General features: G+C 41.3%; 3 protein-coding genes and 1 long non-coding RNA gene across 5 annotated transcripts; 3 read left to right on the top strand and 1 right to left on the bottom strand.

Annotated features, from left to right (window-relative positions):
- The first annotated feature begins 2,339 nt into the window (after nt 1-2,339).
- Nucleotides 2,340-3,757, top strand: LOC128878732 (uncharacterized). 2 transcript variants are annotated; one of them, XR_008457473.1, is made up of 4 exons: nt 2,340-2,534; nt 2,615-2,679; nt 3,083-3,402; nt 3,466-3,757. It is a non-coding gene; the product is annotated as an uncharacterized LOC128878732 (long non-coding RNA). The 2 variants fall into 2 exon arrangements; XR_008457471.1 differs by having other exon boundaries at nt 2,340-2,679.
- Nucleotides 3,758-9,359: 5,602 nt separating this feature from the next.
- On the top strand, nt 9,360-10,770 carry LOC128881081 (tRNA (guanine-N(7)-)-methyltransferase non-catalytic subunit wdr4). The gene has a single exon (XM_054131778.1). The coding sequence runs from the start codon at nt 9,596-9,598 to the stop codon at nt 10,754-10,756; it is 1,161 nt and encodes a 386-aa protein (XP_053987753.1). The 5' UTR covers nt 9,360-9,595; the 3' UTR covers nt 10,757-10,770.
- Nucleotides 10,771-10,816: 46 nt separating this feature from the next.
- LOC128881076 (26S proteasome regulatory subunit 10B) lies at nt 10,817-12,697 on the bottom strand. The gene is made up of 7 exons (XM_054131765.1): nt 12,538-12,697; nt 12,345-12,424; nt 12,240-12,279; nt 12,032-12,168; nt 11,588-11,960; nt 11,257-11,520; nt 10,817-11,184 (listed from the first exon to the last, which is right to left on the bottom strand). The coding sequence occupies exons 1-7, from the start codon at nt 12,632-12,634 to the stop codon at nt 10,994-10,996; spliced, it is 1,182 nt and encodes a 393-aa protein (XP_053987740.1). The 5' UTR covers nt 12,635-12,697; the 3' UTR covers nt 10,817-10,993.
- Nucleotides 12,698-12,939: 242 nt separating this feature from the next.
- Nucleotides 12,940-16,964, top strand: LOC128881044 (protein HIRA homolog). The gene is made up of 11 exons (XM_054131702.1): nt 12,940-13,222; nt 13,305-13,367; nt 13,467-13,577; nt 13,656-14,254; nt 14,356-14,631; nt 14,787-15,043; nt 15,135-15,678; nt 15,777-15,966; nt 16,039-16,323; nt 16,388-16,482; nt 16,601-16,964. Exons 1-11 carry the CDS (start codon nt 13,186-13,188, stop codon nt 16,721-16,723), a joined length of 2,580 nt encoding a protein of 859 aa, XP_053987677.1. The 5' UTR covers nt 12,940-13,185; the 3' UTR covers nt 16,724-16,964.
- The last annotated feature ends 345 nt before the right edge of the window (nt 16,965-17,309 follow it).

Below are 17,309 nucleotides of genomic sequence, written 5' to 3'. Positions count from 1 at the left end.
GCCCGAGTTAGTTCGCGATCGTGCGGATCTACTCGTTACGACGCGCATTGAACTTTAAGATCGTAGCCAACCTGCGACCGTAACGTAATCGATTTATTAAGTTTATGCGACATCGTTTCGAAATCGTGGATCGCGAACGACAGCTTGCCTATTTTTTTCCACGAGAACGCATCGAATTATCATGAAATTATCAACGTTACGTCGAGAAAGCGAAGCAACCTTGTTCGGTTGCGAATCAGCGTTACGATTCTAAAAGTGGAAGCGACGTTGCGCAAACGATCGAATAGCGTACAGCGGCAGCCTAATTACAATAGAATTCCGTTTACTCGAACGAAATTGCGCCTAACGCTATCCGATTAACCGAACTCGATTCACCGCCTTTGCAGATCTAAATCATAGCGCTGTTGAAAAGTATTCCTGGTCAACGGAGTACGTTCAGCGACCGCTCTGCGAGTAATAGATCGTTTTCAACAGTTTTCTTTAGTTCTTTTCGTGTATTCGATCGCGCTCCGCCGTAATCACGGCGCGAGATTATGGATGTCAACGCGAACCACGATTTCTGCTAGGTACTCAACGGGACTGGTCGATTACTGGTAGCCTCCGGTCATTCTATTACTCGCCGAGATTCATTCGCTGTTGCGAGCAATAACACGCGCACTTATCGAAGGCCGTTGGTGTCAGTGTCTCGCGTCGCACACTTGGTCCGATCTCTATTCGCATTTTAGCCGCGAGACCTGGACCGTTTCTTGTTCTAACGAGATCGAAACGCGAGTCACGGAAATCGCGGGAGGTGGCTCGAGCGTCTTAATAAATTGGAAAGTCACTTGGCAATGTCAACGCACTCGATTCTCGGTGCCTGCAGCCGTACGTTTCTTAAAAAAAAAAAAAAAAAAAAGGAATACTCTTGATTTCGAATTGGTATAGAAGACACATAAACTTAAGCACGGGTCCACCGCGTCTCGTAGACGATAAAAAGTGTCGACGATAATTTACGATGGTTAGACAGTTGTCTATGATTCGCGGAGAAGCTACCGAAGCGTGTCGCCGGACGAGCGAGACAGCGATTTGAACGAACGCGAAACAAAAAGGGTAAAGTTAGTTGAGGGTGAACGCAGCTATAAAGTGGATGCAAGACGCGTGTACAACAAGCGGTTATTGCTTCTCGGAGCGTGCGTTGTGGCATGAACGTTGGCCCAATGGCCCCTTAACTGGTTATATCATAGTCTTTCGGGCTGTTTCTCTTCCCGTTCCAACCTCTGTCAACATTTACATACGCAGGGCACGCGCGTTTCGAACGATAAGTCACGTTACCGAGCGATAATTTGACCAAACGAGAGGAAGTTACCGGATGGGGATCGAGGAACACAATTTTTTCACGCGAACACGAGGAAGATGCTCGTTTAGAACGCGACACACGCGATCATCGAACGGTTATGGTTACCGCGTAACGATTACTCGATGGATGTAAGCAACCTCGTAGGACGAATTACACGATTCTCGATTAAATCGTTACGACGGTGTTCGCGCGAGAAACGACAGTTTCAACTATCGCTATAAAGTCGTGTCCAGTAGCAGTGAAACTTGAAGAAAAACTGACTGGTTACGACTCGCATTAACCTCGTTGAGAGAAACCTCTGATCGCCGACGATAGTCGCGCGGACTGTCCGCGAGCGCGATTATTATCATTTTCAGCGATTAGCCGCGATTATTCGGATCCCATTCGACGTCGCCGTGCCGGTATCGATACGCGCACGGTTACGGAAAAAGCGAGCTCGTCTCTTGTATCTACGAGAACAAATAGGTCCTTCGTTCCTCCGTCTTCCTTTTGTTGTTCGTCCTCTTTTTGGCGAAGCACGACCCTGTTCAACGCGTTCGTCGAATTATACCGCCGTGGCCTATAATTTGGACACTATTTCACGTGCCGTAAGCATGCAATCACGAAAAGGTGTTCCCTTTTGTAAGTGGTTCCACCTAGATGAAGAATTTATCGGCTAACAGCTCTTTCTCGTGATTATAATACACGGTACATATACGATCCGATCGGATCTGCCTATAGTCAACGATCTTGCGAGGCGTCATATTGCACCGAGCTTCTCTCTCTCTCTCTCTTTCTCTTCTCTTCTCTTACACACTTCTTTACTTTTAAGTATCCATAACAATGCTCTTACGTACTGTTTTGTAAAATTTTTTAAATAAATTTTAGCGAGAATCTCTGAAATATACAGATCATCCCAAGGGCTGAAGATGGATAACCTCTGAGAAATAGAAGATTCCGATCCAATGGATCCGATCTGTTGGACCGATCAATGAAGCACGTCCTTCATCGTAGGACACGCGAAAACGCGGTAGCTTAAACGTACGAATTGACAATCCACAGATGCGTACGATCGCGGCCACGGTCGCGTTTACACGAAGCAGACGCGCTCCGAAACTTTCTCATTTAAGGCCCAGACTAAGACACGCCGCTAATCTTGACGCTGGTAGCGCATACGGCATGTAATCGCCTCTGCGTCATTGCCGCTGAATTTACCGAGGTACAGCTGATGCTGCAAATTTAAAAACGTTCATTTTTTTGCATATTTCAGGAGAAACGAAGATTCCTCCTTGTTTACAGGAAATTGTACGTAACACCGAGCCATAGAGAGAAACACGTACATTCGGCGCATACACGATTGGCAGGTGAGTAGAATGCCTTTGAGAGATAGACTCGGTTCGGGTCGTTCGGTACATACCGTTGCAGATGCACCAGAATGGGAGTACAATCGGATCGATGACGCGTATCGTGCCAATCGAAAGCTTTACGCCTTCCGTCGATCCATGTACCACGGACAGAAGAGGCACTCTTCCCAGCTGCTAACAATATGCTGTCATCCCTTAGTTATCCGACACTCGCTCTTAACAAAGCGAAACGGTTCTAAAAATAGTTCATTTTGTAATGCGTTTGCACCACTGTTCGATTCGAACCGCGTCCGAACGGACTGATATTCGCGAGTATGCGGTGAACTTGATCCATCGCCTTCTTATCGGCCGGACATCAGGCTGAATTCGAGAAGCCTCGTTTAATTTTCTCGTAATTTTGCAGCGACCGGTACGCATCGGCGTGCGTTATGCTATCGCGGCTCCCGATGATGGGAGAGTGCAACGCTTCGCTACAAGGTCTCAACCGAGCCGATTGCACGCAACAAGTACTCATCTCAATTGGCGATTATGCCCTCGTAAATTCATTTTGAGATCAAGTTGAACGAACACCGCGTGCCTACCACGCGCCTCCTCCCCTCTGTCGCGATACGGCCTTAATCCGCAGCTTCGGAAAGCCGACTCCATTTGCCTGCAATCGCGTTTCACGACTCTGTTTGGTAATAAATGGACTCCAAGTACCAATCGCGGATACAGCACGGAAAGGTAAACGAAAACGATCGATCGAAACAAACGCATACATTAGTAAACAAAGAAATATTGTTACAGGTGACCATCCGACGACTAAGCCGCCGCGATCGAGTTCTTTTTCGTCGCGTTCCAGACCAATCCTTCGAACTGGCCTGATAAACTCGCGCGTCGAACCACACGGTGGCCATTCTCCCGAAGGCCACTTAATAATAGCCCGTTATCGGTGTGCTGAAAACTGATTAAAATGCGTGCCAGTCAGGATGTCCCATTAACAAATTAGCACGACACGCTACGTATAGATAGTACAACGTTGTTACGACCACCTTATCTGTACTTGTTCGGTCTCTGAAAGCCATGACCGATATGCCGCCGCCTGTCCCAAAAATTCTGTAACATCGAAGACTCTCTGAAAAATAAAGAAAAGTGCGAATATGTTACGATGAAAATTCCTGTTACGCCTCCGATCTACGCTGTACAGAAACATCGATCGCGTGGATCGCGCTACGAGCAACGCTCCTCGGCCGATTGTGATTTTCCATAGACGCGAGGTTAGCGTTAAAAACCGACATACGGTCCGTGTTTACGCGTTCATCAACGCAACTTACATTAGTCGCTCTTAGGGAAAAGCTCGGTTCGATGGATAGCCTTCGTGGGTGTCCTCTCGACGCGTGTACGTATCATCGCACGTGTCGAACGTATCTGCCAATAACGAGAACGAAAGGGGTGAGACGAAAACACTAAACCAGAGCGAAGTTTCAGGTATCGATTGGATATTCCTTGGACCAGCCATCGTCTCGTAGAATCACAGTCCTAGGACCTAGCACCGATATTCCCTATTGCTGCATCCACTGCGAGCCCGACCAACGCTCCACTATGTAATCAGACACCGAAGTCGTCCAGAAACCGCAATAGTACGCTATCATCGATACAGGCTTCTCGAAAGGTACGCTTATTTAAGAAAGCGGTGTGGATTACCGCGAGGCTTACAAAGGCGCGAAACTAAAACGTCTTCGGTGCGATCTCGCGACGCGAAACAATTTCGCGCAACTCTCGTTACACGCAAGGTCCGTCAACTTTTCGAATCGAGCCTCCTACGCATCTCGAAGCTCTTTATACTTCCGTATGTTGCATAACGAGGAGGTTGAACGAAACGAATATACCGACGGTAACTAAACCAAGGGAATTTTGATCCAGGACGACGAAGGTTCGACCCGAACTCGTTTAAATCGACAGGGACCGTTGCGGCGTGTAACCCGATGCAGAATAGGCTCCCCGCGTGGATGCACGGCAAACGCTCTCCCAGCGTCACTCGTGTTTGCGGACGCGCACCGGAAAGCGTACTCTTGATTTTCCAATAAATCTCAATTTAAGGAGACCGTTTATACGGCACGCATAACCGCGCATTTCATTTTGCCGAAGCAATTTCGTAATGACGCCCGAGAAACGATTATTGCCCCGGGGGACGCGGTCCGCGTTGCCTTTTGCCCGGGTAATGCGTATAAGTAGGCTGGCTTTAAGCCGGAGCATTACCGTTCACGACGAAATAACAGTGATTACGGTGCCCGCGGTATACACTCGCGACGCCTATCACGATCCAATAGCGAGAAAAGACACTGCTCGGATCGCGTCTTCCTCGCCGACTCGCCGCGAACCTTCTTTACCTTTCTTTGTTTCCACCTTTCATCCCCTGTCGCCCTGATCGAAAGACAACAAGATCATCGATCGTGTTAGCGCGTCGAGATCATCGAAAGAAATTCAGCTCGATAGACCTGCGAAGACGTCGAAACTGCATAGAAATCGAGGGCAGCGTTGACACTGTCGAGATGTTATTCGCGTCAAAAGTCTAAAGAACTTTTCAATGAAATGGACGACTCATTATGGACAGGTTTCACGCCACTGTAAGGTTTGCGGATCCTTTCATCGACGAGAGAACCTTCGATTTCACTGGGAACGTCGCACCCAGGTCTGAGAAAAAGAAATTCTAATGCCACCGTTCGCGTGACGTAACATCCGGCCCATTCGCGTCTGCGTAGTCTTCATTGTGACCGCTCCATATACACTCCGGAAAATCCGCTTCTTCTTTTTTTTTTTTTTTTTTTTTGGACGATCGGGATCGAAACGGACGACGAGAAAAACGGATGAATTTTCGGCGTTGAATACGCCCGAGGGCAAAAATATTTCGTGAATTCCCATTTGTCTCTGGGTCGACGAGTAGTTTTCAATAGGGTCTGCGACGGCAATATTTGTAGCAAACTTTGAGTCCCGAAAGCTTTTTTAATACGCGGTCGTTTCCAGACACAATGCAGCCCGCTTATTGCGGAGGGCGTCCCCGAGCCGCATTGTCGAGGAAAACCGACCCTTTATGCCCTTACACGCGCATCGGCTCCGGTCTCCCTTCTTCTGGAAAACTCGACGGGTCCATACCTGGCACGCTGAAAGGTTTAAGAAACGTTTCCTCGAGTTTATCCAGCGGCCGTGGCCGAGGCTGCGCTCTCTTCTCTCGAAATCGTCCTTTGTCGTCGGAGGATTTGTTGCCGCAGTTAAACCTACCAGAAGGACCTCGACGTGTAGCATGCGATAGGTCGTCGGGAGAAATCTGAGCTCCGCTGGTAAAATCACGTTACAGAAATTGTCCCGAGGCCAATCACCGAGCTCTCGTGTCCGAAACGTGCGTCACGGATTACTACCATTCGCGATCTTTCATCCGTTCGACAGTTCGCGACCGACTCCTGATCGCGTCCTCTTCTCCTTCGACGCGAGACGCTCGTAGTCCGTTGATTATTTTAAGGAGGATCGCGGGGGCGGTGCGAGCAAACGATAGTCTCGAAAGATGCTCGACGTTGATTTCGGTTCGCGTTAAATCGTTCGCGGTGAGAAATCTCCGGGTGCAAGGAACGCAACGAGAGCGCGCTTATTTCAACAATTATACGTGTCGTTCGCGTCGGGAGGGTCCGGGAGACGAATCTCGAGGCGAGCGCGAGCGCTGCAATTGACGCGAGTAATTATGAAACCCTCGAAATGCGCACCCGACCAAGTATCCACTTGGCGCGTCTAATTATGTAAATCGCGATCAAGTCGTAAATTAATTAGTCCCGCTGACTAATTGAAAGCACCCGGGCTGCTTGATCGATCGACCAGTCGACGAGCTCGCGGAGAGTTGCGAGCATTATAAATCGACCCGTCTTTTCGCTTCTGGCTGCCGCGGAATTAACTCGGCCTCGAGCTTCGTATTTGATACAAGTTCTGTCTCTCGACAGAGCGGACACTGGTTTCGAAGTAAAAGGACGAAATCTGGATTTGCGTTCATTTCCGTGGAATTAATTCTCGATTCGATCTCCGAGTGCTTCGAGTCGAATTTACAGAGCGGCTACGTATACGGGACACCGTCGATTTTTCGGGCGACCGCGTTCGCATAAATTTCGCTCGCGTTTCGATAACGTTACACCAATCGTTCCGTGGCGGTCGCAACTCACCGGCTGAAGGAGTCGTAATCTCGAGGCCCTCGGGAGCCAGAAGAATTATTTGACGGGCAAATAGCTGGGAGAAGACGCACGCGGTGCTTATATCATTTTTCGTGCGAGAGCACCGCGGAAAGATAGGAGCGCGATCGATCGGTAAGTATAGTAACGGGCCAAGCAACGGTCGCATTCAATCGATGGACGATTGAACGCAATTGTATGGGATGGGAGTGGCCCGGCCAGGCTCTTTTCGAACGGAAAAGGCGCATCCTGTGCGCCCTGTCAACTGACAGTTGACAATGTACCGGGTCCACGATCGGCTACGAGGACGCTCACCCGCACCCATGCATTTTTCGGCGATCGCGAGATCTTTGAACCGAAAAGATCACTCGAAAATACTTTGTTGCGTACCCAACTCCAATTTTGAGTATAGGTCGCAACGATGGATACTTGTTACGAATTGTTTAAACGAACGAGAACTAAAGATTTTGGGCGGCAACGGCGGTAGACATAGAATGACGACGCGATGGTATCTCGGGATAGTAAATTAGGATAGTCCTTCGTCTTTCTCGCGAGATGTCCAATTTGATTAGCTACCATTAACGAAACGCGCGTATCGGGAACGTCTCGGGATGCGACTATTCCGTTGGATGATGCGTACGCGCGTTCCACATGACGTGCGAACGGGGTCGCATCGGTTCAATTAGAAGCAACGCTAACAATAAGTACGAGATCCACCTACGAGGTAGCCTCGAGCATTCTTCCTGCACACCCTATTACAACTCCAGCCAAGCTCGTTAGAAGATCGTACGACGATACCACAAAAATTGATCGATCGAATAGGAACAGTGGAAGATATTCGAGGCTTTCGTGGCACGGTTGGTTCTTCGTGTATGGTACCAGTCTAATGCTAGCGAAACTTGGATCGATCGTGGAGGTAGATCGACGCCACAGGGTGCATTCGAACCAAGATAAGAAAGAGGGCCGAGCTCGAGGAAGAAGAAAACGAGAGTGACACGAGAAAACGAAAGGAATGGTTTCGTGGTGGACCTCACGGCCGTAAATGAGACACTTTGCCTCTGACATGATTGAGATGAATCGCTTCTCGATAACGCTGGCATGTCTCGATGCCTGGAGAGTTATTAGAAACATTTTGTTGGCACACGCTTCACGCTGGTAATCCCATTCGGATGGCTCCGCGGCCACAATACCGATACTAATGCTAACAAACGAAACCGGTAACCGAGAAGCAATCCAATCACGAACGATCATTCCATCCAGCAAGCGTTCCTTTGCGTACCCCTGCCTTCAAAGGCGACAGGGATGATATTTCGTTTCAACGACTATGACATTTGAAATTTGAATCTTTAAAAATCTCCCGAATCCCGCAAGCAAGGTTTAGAAAGGTCGCTTTGATCGCTCATATCAATGCTATACGTCTCCAATTACATTCTCGACGATAAATCGATAGAAATAATTCCTTCAAACGTTTTTATACGTATGTTTAAAGATTCCTCTAAAAACAATATTACGTATGCAGTGTATCCCACAGCATCGTTTAGTAGACACGGTCTACTAATAAAAAGAAAAGAAAAGAAAAGACGCAAACAGATTGCTATGGTCGAAATGAATTTATAAAAGATTGCATATACAAAGTTTCGCGCTAATGGACCCACGATTGGTATCGCCATCTAGCGGCTAGAGTTTCGAGAATTGCGTTCCAAGTTTGCAGGGAAATAGTTCCTACTTCTCCCGCTAGATGGCGAATAATCTACTACACCGGTAGCGCTCCATTGGTGGCAAAAGGTCCAAGTTTGTAGTGAAAATAGTTCCCACTGTTGTATTAAATACATATACAGGCTGTCCCAAAAATGTTGGAGTTCCTTGAAAGGGGTGGTTCGGGAGGTAATTTGAAACAACTTTTTCCTTTGCGAAAATGTCGGATGGTGCTTCGTTAAGGAAATATTAACAAAAAAACCCGACCAATCAGAGCGCGCGCATACCGTTGGAGCGACCGCGGTAGCGAAGGCTACGAGCTAGGCGGCCGCGCTCGTACGCGAACAAGTGACTCGACGTGCATCGAAGGACATTGGACGCGGCCGCTCAGCGCGTAGCCTTCGCTACCGCGACCGCTCCAACGGTATCCGCGCGCTCTGATTGGTCGGCTTTTTTTATTAATATCTACTTAACGAAGCTCCATCCGACATTCTTGCAAAGGAAAAAGTTGTTTCAAATCACCTCCCGAACCACCCCTTTCAAGGACCTCCAACATTTTTTGGACACCCTGTATATGTATATATATATATATGATTGGAAAACTATTCATAACAACGATAAATAGTGTTATAAAGTAAAGAATCGAATTAATTAAACATTTATTAACGATACAGAGTAATTTATTAAAAGACATTAGTAGCGCCATCTTACAAAAATAGTAGAAACTATTTTCATGACAAACTTGGGCGTTTTCCCATCGATGGCGCCACTGATCCTAAAGAAACGCGTCATCTAGCGGCAGATGGCGAAATGCCGATACCCGATGAAACGCAACGCAGGTATCTATAGCGTAAAATTATAGAGCACCACATGATTCACAAATGAATTTATTTTATTTGGATTTTGTGAGTTTATAACGTGCTAGTCCGCAATATATCATTCTTTGCGAACATAAGATTGCACGATTATTTATTTAAGAAACTACAGTGACACGATAAACATTTTTTATGCCGTAAAGTGTGTGTGTTTTAATTATGAGTTTTTGTATACATGATTCAGACGTAGCTCTGTGTAACAACGAGTATGTTATTATATACAATATTGATAATGACACGAAACACACGATTCGTTTGCCTGACTTGCAAACAAAAAGAAAGATCGATTCGCACAATAATGTAAATATCGAAACATTCCACGCGATAACGAATGTGTCATTTTCGAATGACGGAAAATATTTCTTCGTCTGTACGAACCGCAAGCAATTGTGTCTGTACGAAAGAAAAACTCGGAACCTTGTTTCGAATAGAACGCTTGCAAGAGCTGCTAGCAAAGTGCAATTTACTCGTAGTAATGATATAGTTGTCGCTGATAAAGCAGGAGATGCTTACTTGTTTTTTAGCAATAAATCTGACGATGAAGTTTTACTTTTGGGACACTTGTCGATGTTACTCGATGTATTAATTACAGAAGATGAAAAATATATTATTACTACTGACAGGGATGAAAAGATTAGAGTGTCGATGCTCCCAAATTCATATAATATTTTATCGTATTGCTTAGGCCATAAGAAATTTGTAACAAACATTTTGGAGCTACCCCATGATAAAACTGTTTTGGTATCTTGTGGAGGAGATGGTATTTTTGTACTATGGGATTATAAACTTGGAAAAGAATTATTGTCTGTTGACTTTACTAACAAAATATCTAAAAATGATATTGAAAAGTTTAACCAACAACTTCAAGATTATCATTTAGATGAATCTGTGGAAATTTTACCTGTGAAACATATGAGACTCTCTATGCTTGATAGTCTATCATCTTTAGTTGTAATGAGCTTTTATAATAATTCGGTATTATTGGTTTACATCATTAGTGGCAACAAAAAATCGAAATTTAAAGCAACGTATGTTCAATCTATAGTTATGGATAGAGAACCCTTGGAATGCTATCTCTACAAACAAAATTTATGGCTGTTAAATGAGTTGGGGTTTAAAGTGTACGAATTTAAACAGGGTAATTTTATACCTGGTCATGAAATTAATTGTAAACTGAATCAGTTAAATAGTCTTTGGGAAACATTGAGAAACGACTCGATCAAGCAGAATTTATTTCCAATTTTATATAAAAGAAAATATGACAATGTACAAGAATATTTAGAAAGAAAAAGGACACGTCTCGCAAACATCGCCGAATAATTTTTACTATTGAATAATCCATATTTGTTCCAATGAGACAACCAAATATAATTAAACAAATTGTATAAAAGTTCAAAAGTATTCGTATATTATCAAAAAAATTATTTGTTGTTTTGAAGCATATGTTTTCATTAAAAATACAAATATTATTACAATAAAGTAAATTTGTTTTATTAAACCACACATTGGTTAGCGAAGTAACTGATATTTAAAGTGAGTGTAGTCGATATATATCCATTAAACTGGTTTATAATCTAATTTAGATTCAAGTTTCTTATTATCCGAAACTTTTCTTACTGCTTTCATAAAATCTTCTTGCACTACATATTCTCGTTCTAATCTTATCGCAAATAGTCCCGCTTCGGTACAGACATTCCTCAAATCTGCGCCATTGAATCCATCGGAAAGCTTAACTACTGCTTCATAATCTAGAATAAACATAAAGTTATTAATATCCTATCTATGGAATAAGGAAAAATAAAAATCTAATATGACTCTACCGATTTCTCCGTGTTTGGATATGGGAAGAGCATGAATTGTTAAAATGTCTAAGCGTGCTTGTTCGTTAGGTAATGGAATCTCGATCTTTCTGTCTAATCTACCAGGCCGTAATAAAGCTGGATCCAAAGTGTCTGGTCTGTTTGTAGCCATTATCATTTTAACCTGACCCAAAGAATCGAAACCATCCATTTGGTTTAACAATTCCATTAAAGTTCTTTGAATCTCTCGATCAGCACTTGTACCTTCGGAAAATCTACGCCCACCTGTATAAAAAAAAAAGTAATTAAAAAAATGATACTTTAATTTTCGGTAAACTATCAACGTTCGTACCGATTGCATCGATTTCATCCATAAATATAATGCAAGGTTGATGATCTCGTGCATAATTAAACATTTCTCTGATCAATCGCGCTGATTCACCAATATATTTATCAACAATAGCACTTGATACAACTTTTAAAAAATTTGCATCCAACTGGCTAGCAACTGCTCTGGCCAATAATGTTTTTCCAGTTCCTGGAGGGCCATATAAGAGACATCCTTTTGGAGGTGTTATACCCACTCTCTGAAATAGTTCAGGGTTATACAGTGGTAGTTCTATAATTTCTCTCAGTTCACGTATTTGTTCGCTTAGGCCACCAATCGCAGAATACGGAACAACGCCAGGATCTTCGTGCGACATGTTGTACACCAGAGGATCAACCTATAAATGATTCATAAGCAATTAAGATTTATTTGGATTAGAAATTAACATAACAATAGGTTGGATTTTACCTCACGAGGTAAATAGCGCATTATAGTAAGAGTAGTCATATCAAGTGCTACTCTTGTAGCAGATTTTAATTTGTTTTTATCAAGTTGTCGCCGACAACCGACAACATAACGTGGACCGTTTGTTGCTTTTACAATAACTGTGGGTATAAAATTATACGTATAAATATTTCTTTATATGTAAATATATAGTTGTAAATCATGCACTTACACTTTTCCTCTGTGAGTTGTTTCAATACTTCTCCAACAATCTAACATACAAATGTTTTGCATTATTTTAGTATAGAAATGATTAAACATAAATAATTTTATTTACCTGTCCAACGCTTTGTAAAGCTCTCAGATCATTTTCAGATTTATCATATTGCTTTGTTAAATCTTTGAGGTGTTCTCTCACTGAAAACATGAAAAATGTATTCTAATACAATGTAGCTTTGAGGTTAAATGTTTGGACTCGCTTATGAAAGTACAACGAATTCAATAAATACATAATAATAACTGTGTCTTACTTTCTTTCAAACGTGATTCTACTTCTTTATGCTCAAGAAGTTTTTTTCGATAATCTTGAAGGGCGTTTTCCTTGACAGGGCTCATGGTATTCGCCATTTTTACTAATTTTGCTGTCTAACTGTCTTCGATAATATTTTTGTAGACGACCATAGACGACAAACGCGTACATACACATGCCGCTATAGTTCCCTTATTTGATCGATCGGCATGTATGTCATCTCTACAAAATGGTTAACAATAATTGCGTTTATTTATTGCAGTATTTAAAATGTAAGCATTTAATCTTATTTTCTTCTCAATGAAATTCTCATGAAATTATTCATCTTAGTTTGCCTTTATGTTTCATGCTGTTACTATACTATCTAACAATACTATAGTCAGTGACTGCTAGCTTTTGATTAATATACTCAAAGCTGCTAGCCAATGCAGTCACAGGTCATAAAACATGAATATACCATGATGTGTAATAAACCAGGTAGCCACAGGTATCCGAGTTATGTTTATTCCCGAACGAAGGTTATGTTATTAACAATGTTTTGTACTTCCATGAGTTAAAGTCGTCGTTAAATGTTAATGTACGTAAAATGAAGTATGGATTAAAAACTGCCAAGTAATTATACTGACAAAGTTCTACTCGATAAAGAAATATGAAGTTAGTGAAGCCAAATTGGGTTACACACGATGGTTTGTGTCAAATCTTTTATTTTAAAGCATATTTCCTCGATTTTTATAACTAAAATACTTATACTTGAATTATTTTCTTTAGGTTACCCAATATTTTCCGTGGATATACATCCAGATGGAAAGAGATTTGCGACCGGTGGTCAAGGTATTGGTTTTTCATTTATATTTAATACTTTCTATAAACATAGCATTTTGTTTATTTTTCTTGTTGCTTTACATGTAAATTTTGCTCTTCTTATCGTAGGCGGAGATTCTGGCAGAGTTGTTATATGGAATATGGAACCAGTAATTAATGAAATTGCAGAACTAGATGAAAATATTCCAAAAATGTTGTGCCAATTAGATAATCATCTTGGTACGACGATACAATACATTGGATGTATTTAAATGAAGCGTGTAATACATATTACCAATATCATCATTATTTTTGTAGCTTGTGTCAATTGTGTCAGATGGAGTAATAACGGGTTATTAGCATCTGGTGGTGTAGATAAACTAATTATGATTTGGAGATTGTCTGGTGGATCAGGCGGTAGCTCCGTATTTGGTGGAAAATCTAGTGTTGAGACATGGCGCTGTATAGCTACGTTACGTTCACATGAGGCTGATGTACTTGATCTTGCATGGGCACCGCATAGCCCATGGTTAGCTTCTGCATCAGTAGACAATAGCGTGATTGTATGGGATGCTTCAAAATTTCCAGCTATTGTAGCTGTATTAAAGGGGCATACAGGATTTGTAAAAGGAATTACATGGGACCCGGTAGGAAAATATCTAGCTTCTCAATCTGATGATAAAACGCTACGTGTATGGCGCACTACAGATTGGACAGAAGCAGCATTAATATCAGAACCATTTGACGAATGTGGAGGAACCACTCATGTTTTAAGATTATCTTGGAGCCCGGATGGTCAATATTTAGTGTCGGCTCATGCAATGAACGGCGGAGGTCCAACCGCGCAAATAATCGAGAGAGATGGATGGACCCAAGACAAAGATTTTGTTGGACATCGAAAAGCAGTTACATGCGTGGTGTGTATAAAGTATAAATATTATCATTTATGCATTTAAAGTTGAAGTATTTGTTTATCGAGAAGCAAATTTATTGAATACTTTTTCATTATTTATTGCAGAGATTTAATGGGAATATTTTACAAAAAAAGCAACCAGGTTCCTCAAAGCAATATTGCTGTGTTGCTATAGGCTCTCGCGATCGTTCACTCTCTGTATGGTTAACATCGTTAAAAAGGCCTCTGGTAGTAATACACGAATTATTTACACATTCTGTCTTAGATGCTAGTTGGTCTCCGTGTGGTCTGCGATTGGCAGCTTGTTCTTGGGATGGATCTGTTGTAATTATTGAATTTACACAACAAGAATTGGGTCAACCGCTGGACCCCGCTGAACAAGTAAGTAGTATTACAGTAAATACAAAAGCTTAAGTTAGGGCATAATATCGTGTATGATTTATTAAAAATGTACAGCGGCTAGAGCTTAATTAAGTAGTTACACGTAGTGAGAGTTAGATGTTTGTTGATGTTAGATGCTCTTTTTTTTATTGTAGAGTAGTCTTCATGAACGTTTGTATGGTAAACCTCTAGTTCAAGGTGGTTGTAATGTAATGGAAGCACCTGAACTTCTTAATTTAAAATCGTCAACACCTTCGACTCAAACAACTCAAACGCCAAATATAAATTCAGTATATCCACCTACTTCAACTACTCCCGCTAAAGGTCCTATTAATAAACAAATTGAAACGAGGACATCGGATGGCAAAAGGCGGATAACACCAATGTTTATTCCACCTCCGACGGACGCAATGTAAGCCGAACTAAGTTCTTTATTATTATTTAAAAAAAGAGCAATCTTTTCCTTAAATGTCCTATCCTTGATTGTTTTCATTTATTCTTAGGGATTCGCCGAGTGGTAGATTAGGAACGCCAACATTTACAAGTCAAGTTAAAAGTTCAATTGTTATAGAAAAACGAAATGATGTTGTAGCGCCTAACGTTACCACCTCTGTAAATTTAACTAATATGAATATATCACCATCCACACTTACTCTGAAGCGTCGTGAACAAGCTACACCAAAACCACATCACAGTTCGCTTAATAAGAAACCGAAAATTACATCCGAAAGGAATACTAATCAAATATTACTTCCCCCGTTAAAACCGTCCAGTTCATTGTCTCAACAGGCTGGTCACTATGCGGTAACCGTGACCAACAGCCAAGGTTTAGCTCATTTACAAGTATTTAAGGGTACCGATTCGGAACCAACTTGGGATCTGTATTTGGGATACAGCGCGGTAGCTTTAGCAGCATCACCAGCAGTTATAGCAGTTGGTTTGGAAGATGGAAGCCTTCATACGTTTCATCCTGCGAAAGGATGTCGTCCAGCGCCTCCTTTAGCACCACCTGCACCACTTGCAAAAGTTCATGCAGTTGGAAATGCAGTACTATGACTTCTTTAATTAAAATATAAATCATAGGAACCATAATAAACTATTGTGATTTAAGCGTGATCATTGTTTACAACGTATCAATGTTTTAGGTAATGGTTATTTCAAGTTGTGGGGCTGTACGTGTTTGGGAAATAGGATATTCTTGTAGAATGATAGTTTCCACTTCCGCTGCGCATTTAGCAGTACCGGGCATCTCTTTGTTGTCTTGCACTTTATACAATGGAATGCCACACTTGGCTTTTACTAATGCCAGAGCATACGTATACCATAAAGAAATGGGTATGGAAATTATAGTTAATTATAATTCCAATGAATTTTGGGAAACATACAAAATTATAATAACACATTTAGGTACATGGCTATTAATTGGTGATAGTCAAGATCCCGTATGGCGATGGGCGTCATTCAACGCAGCAAGTACATCTGGAAGTAGAGTTCCTAGAGGTCCACTCTCTTCTTTACAAGAGGGATTACTCAGAACAGCTGGAAATACTTTACCGAATCCGAGATTACCACACAGCGCTCCAAGTGTAGTATCTTACTTGGAACAACAATTACTCGCTTCTAAAGCGCTTGGAAGTTCTCAAGAATATATACATTGGCTCATAGCCTTGGTATCATTCCTATTAACTCAAGGTATGCATGTATTTTTATCTCTTGAATATTTATTTATTTATTTTATAAATTATCATATTTTTAGATGGATTAGAGAAACGTTTGAGGTTAATCTTAGACGAGCTTTTGGGACCAAGTCACACATCAGCTTCTAAAAGTATATGGGATCCTTTAATACTGGTATTGTTTTTCATACTTTCTCTTTTATATATTTCTTATGATAAATACATTATTTCAACATATAAATATAAACATATATATGCATACATCTACCAATATGATTATTTTATTTCCATAGGGGATTAAAAAGCATAAACTTTTAGAAGATGTTTTGTCCATTGTCGGTGGACACCTTCGTTGGCAAAGATTGTACCTTGAGTATGCAGAACAATTAACAACATTGAAGAATCAAACTATTTAAAAGAGAACGATCAAAATATAGATCTATAATATATATATTTATATATAAATATATATAAATATATATATATAGATCTAATTATATATTAGCATTGTAATTATATATTATAATTCTAAAATAATGTCGATAAATTTTATACCACAACTAACAAAATAATTTTTTGAATTTTTCACATCCATAAAACTTTTTTTTTTTTTTTTACGTAATCTTAATCTAATAAAAAGCTTGTACAGTTCTTTTTATATTAAAATATTATTTAAAAATTGTAGTATTTGTCCTTACAGTTAAGTTTGTTGCAAGATTTAAGACAATAACGAGTGAAAAGACTGTTTTCTAAATAAAATAAAATATAGAGAAAGGGAAATATAAAACAAATTGATCGATTAAAAATTTTAACAATTTTATGTCACCTTTATATACAGTACTTTATGAACAAAATGAATTCAGAGTATCTGCAATGCAACAGTACCAGACATGGCATTATCACAAACATTGACAAGATATGAAACAGGTGTCAACATATGATACGTGTAACTTTGATATTAACATTCAAATATTTCCAAAACTTGTATTACAATTATGTTCA

This window comes from Hylaeus volcanicus, chromosome 1 (genome assembly GCF_026283585.1).
Source record: "Hylaeus volcanicus isolate JK05 chromosome 1, UHH_iyHylVolc1.0_haploid, whole genome shotgun sequence".
Taxonomy (NCBI): domain Eukaryota; kingdom Metazoa; phylum Arthropoda; class Insecta; order Hymenoptera; family Colletidae; genus Hylaeus; species Hylaeus volcanicus.
Note: the sequence above shows the minus strand (reverse complement) of the source record. Positions and strands in the feature narration are given on the sequence as shown.

Coding starts and splice junctions, on each gene's coding strand:
- LOC128881081 (XM_054131778.1), top strand. CDS start 9,596: ATGAGTTTTTGTATACATGATTCAGACGTAGCTCTGTGTAACAACGAG.
- LOC128881076 (XM_054131765.1), bottom strand. CDS start 12,634: ATGGCGAATACCATGAGCCCTGTCAAGGAAAACGCCCTTCAAGATTAT. Junction 11,961..12,031: donor TGCGCTATTTACCTCGTGAG/GTAAAATCCAAC, acceptor AATCATTTATAG/GTTGATCCTCTGGTGTACAA. Junction 11,521..11,587: donor GGATGAAATCGATGCAATCG/GTACGAACGTTG, acceptor TTTTTTATACAG/GTGGGCGTAGATTTTCCGAA.
- LOC128881044 (XM_054131702.1), top strand. CDS start 13,186: ATGAAGTTAGTGAAGCCAAATTGGGTTACACACGATG. Junction 13,368..13,466: donor ATTTGCGACCGGTGGTCAAG/GTATTGGTTTTT, acceptor TTCTTATCGTAG/GCGGAGATTCTGGCAGAGTT. Junction 15,679..15,776: donor TTCATGCAGTTGGAAATGCA/GTACTATGACTT, acceptor TCAATGTTTTAG/GTAATGGTTATTTCAAGTTG.